The sequence below is a fragment of the Juglans regia genome, chromosome 7, assembly GCF_001411555.2.
Source record: "Juglans regia cultivar Chandler chromosome 7, Walnut 2.0, whole genome shotgun sequence".
Classification (NCBI taxonomy): domain Eukaryota; kingdom Viridiplantae; phylum Streptophyta; class Magnoliopsida; order Fagales; family Juglandaceae; genus Juglans; species Juglans regia.
In genome coordinates, this window is record NC_049907.1 from 32,814,270 (window position 1) to 32,818,086 (window position 3,817).

General features: G+C 28.5%; 1 protein-coding gene across 1 annotated transcript; it reads right to left on the reverse strand.

The window, feature by feature from the left end:
* Positions 1-1,085: 1,085 nt before the first annotated feature.
* LOC109016047 (major allergen Pru ar 1-like) lies at positions 1,086-1,989 on the reverse strand. Its single transcript, XM_035691736.1, has 2 exons — positions 1,738-1,989; positions 1,086-1,589 (listed from the first exon to the last, which is right to left on the reverse strand). The coding sequence occupies exons 1-2, from the start codon at positions 1,919-1,921 to the stop codon at positions 1,291-1,293; spliced, it is 483 nt and encodes a 160-aa protein (XP_035547629.1). The 5' UTR covers positions 1,922-1,989; the 3' UTR covers positions 1,086-1,290.
* Between the last annotated feature and the right edge of the window lie 1,828 nt (positions 1,990-3,817).

The window sequence follows — 3,817 nt, forward strand, 5'->3', positions numbered from 1 at the left end:
TTGATATATTAGTGTATTTTTATTTTTAATAAATATTTAAAAATATGAGAAAAAATTAAAATGAATAATTTGTACTAGTAGGCAAGCCCAACGGTCAAAGCTAGCCTGCACACTAGCAGCACCCTTTAAAGAAAAGTACTAAGGTCTCGTTGTTATATAGATGAGATGAGATGAAATGAAAATTTTATGAATAATAGTAAGATAGTTTGTAAATAGTAGTAAAATGATTTGAATTAAGATATTTTATGGAATTTTAGAAAATGAGAGAGAAAAAGTTGAATAAAAATACTATAAAGTTAAATTATTATTATAATATTATTTTTATTTTAAAATTTGAAAAAAACTGAATTATTTTTTGTGTTTTGTTTAAAAGTTTGAAAAATTAATTGTAATGATTAGATAAAAAAATTTAAAGTTCAAATTTGAAATCAAAAATTATTTGTGTTTGAATGCTAAGATGAGATTAGATGGGCCGATGAGACTATTTGTAAAATTACAGGGAAGCTAAGGATACATGTAGAATTTTTTATTTAATTATTTAATGGATAATATTTCTGTAAAATAATCTTATTTTTATAAATTATTTTATAAAAATACTTCTTATCTTAAAACTGAATTATACAAAAGATAGTGAAAATCTATTATAAATTATACGAACTGTACGTACGTGTGGATCGAAGTAAGTTTAAATATTATGTTGACATAGTAATATTGGAAATTAAGGATGCTGTTAGCCGGCAGCCCGCTAGTTGAATTTTTTTTGTTTTTTATGTTTTTTTTATTTTTTTAAATTTTTTTTAAATATTTTTAATTATTAAAAAAATACAAAACTTTACTAATAGTCATTTTTTAATTATTAAATAAAAAAATTAAAAAGTAAAATAAAATGCATGAATAGTACTAAGATTGAATGGGCAAACTCATGGGAAGTATCAATCAACCAGATAAGAACCTCATCATGTAGAGATAATAAATGGGATAATAAAAAATTTAAAAAAAAATCAATGCATGGTTTTTCATCCCATATATATGACGCACATCTTTCTATATATATAAATATATATATATATAGGAATATTTCACCATTTTTATTTTATTTCGCAGTTGTACTGTCGAATTTTTCAGCGCAGAAGTTCTTATGTCTTGTGCCACATTATACGAAGGTGATCAACAGTACATCTGGCGCCACAAAGCAAAAACAAATATAGAAATCACAGTACTACTTAAGCAACACATGCATGATGATGACATGATCATGTACATATGATAATAATGAAAGATATTGAAAAACTAAGCATAGGCTTCAGGATTGGCCAAGAGATATGCTTCCACAGCCTTGTAAACAGCCATGGCCTTTTGCTTGCCTGACTTCACTTCCTCTTCATCGATCTGGACCCCTGGTTTTGGATGATACTTGATGACATCTGTACCTTTGCATCCCCCATCAGGAGTGGCCTCAAACTTAATCTCATAAGAAACTGATTCGATCTTGTCCACCAAATCATCACCCTCAATCAACGTGTAACTATATGTTAATTTCTCTTCATCTACTGCATCGATCCTATGCTTCACGTACTTGATGTGTGTACCTGCATACATAGACAGTAAACTGATTAAAAAAAAAAAGAGAGAAGGGTTTAATAATTCAACCATTCTTTGAACAGAAAGAAGACACAAAACCATTTATTCAGTTCATTTTTAGAATATGCCCTAAATTATAAGATGCAACTAGCTTGCCTTCAGCAAAGGTCAGTTTCTTAATGGTTCCAGGCCCTCCATTGCCTTCAACTGTCTCGATACTCTTGATGGCCTGGGGCATGAGCTTGGGGAAGAGGTTGTCAGCATCAAGGATCAAGGCCTTGAACAGTTTTCCTGCCGGGACGGGGCTAGTGAACTCATCAGTTAGAGATACAACACCCATGATCTTTACAACTTGGAGATGGAAAGCTAGATAACAAGTAACACTTTGGACTGGAAGTTTATTTGGAGTGGGAGAGAAGGTCATGTAGACTATAAAGGTAGTATTTATAGATCGAGAAGACAGGAGTTGTGCAAGTGTACGTTCCCTAGCTAGCTGTGCCCTTTGGCTTCGACTAATTACTTGGCCATAGCTAGTTGAATAATGTAGGTAGTTGTCTCTATCATGAGAAGGTTCAAATGCCATGGCCCATGTACTACTTACTAGATCGAACGCAACATGCACCGCTTTCTAATTACCAAGATCATAACCTTAATTTATCCGATTATATACATACCCACCTGTATTTGCATGGCTCATTAATTATGATCTCGATCTTATTCTCTTATTCTCTTTTCAAATTTTTTTTTTTTTTTTTGGGTGTAATTAACTCTTATCAAGTGCTTGAGAAGGCATGTATTACCAAGCATTTCTTAACAAACATTTAATATGCTTTGTATCTAAGGTAATGAAATATAATCATGAATTGTGCAAGCGTGTACTCCTTTAAAAAACGAGTGAAATTTATTATTAAAAAAATTAATTTTTTCATATGGATTCTATTTTTTATTCACTTTTTTAAAGGAGTGTGCGGCACTTGTACATTTCATGACTATAAATATAATTTTTTTTAATCTAACGAAATTAATCTTCCAAAAAACCTCACTCGGATGCGTGCATGGGATCGAGATTCTCTAAAAATTGTGTAAATTTCAAATTTTAAATTAGGAATGAGATGGACATAAATTCTATAAAATAGTTTTTTATTTTATGATAAATTACTAATTAATATAATATTAAATTTTAAAATCTTATATCATTATAGTTTATTGTATTAATAGTTATAATAATACTATATATAGTGTCTATTAATAATTATACTAATACTATATCACTATATCACTATATATTATAATATATCATTATAATCTATAATACAATTATAATATATATTATAATATACTACAAGATATTATCACTATAATATTATATACTATTATGTATTATATAATAGATAATATAGTATATTAAAATTGAAAAATCGGACCGAAACCGATAAAATCGAAAGTACCGATTTAAAGAAATAACCAGTACAGAATCAATTTTTAAAAATATAAAACCGGTGCATATCGATCCGGTTTCAAATTTTGTCCAAAACTAAACTAATCCGATTCGATTACGCCCCTATTAGTGTGCGTCAAAATTTACCTTAACTTCGACAAAATTCTAGAAGTCTCAATCCCCAAAATAAGATAGTATACGCTATTAAGCTGATAGATCAAAATGCCGAAATAATGAAATTGATCACAAAACGATAAGACATTTCTGACTTCGGGCCAAATGATCTGTTGCCAGTTATAAATTTGTTGTTATTTTTTATTTTCTTTCAAGTATTTTTTTAATAATTTTAATTATTAAGAAAAAAATAAATATATATATATAATTTTATTAATAATCACTTTTTTAATTATTAAATAAAAAAATTTAAAAATTAAAATATATGAGAGGTAAGTTGGAGGGCTCCATTAATATTTTCCGGACATCACAATCCATCCCCAGACAGCAAAACCGTACGTTCACATAATTAGCTTATACTAGCCCAATTACAAAAGTCGTTGCCAAAATGCAATTTTCACAAATCTAAATGGTTGCCCCACAATATATATACATACATATATATATATATATGTACGTGTGTGTGTCCTCTCGAATTATATTTTTTCTTTTTAAATTTTCATTCAATTTATAATTTCTAAAACTAATAATTACATCAAAATAGATTCTCAAACTTTCAAAATTTCTCAATTCCTCATTCCATCTACCAGCAGCATCAAATATAATTGAAATTTGTTACACGTG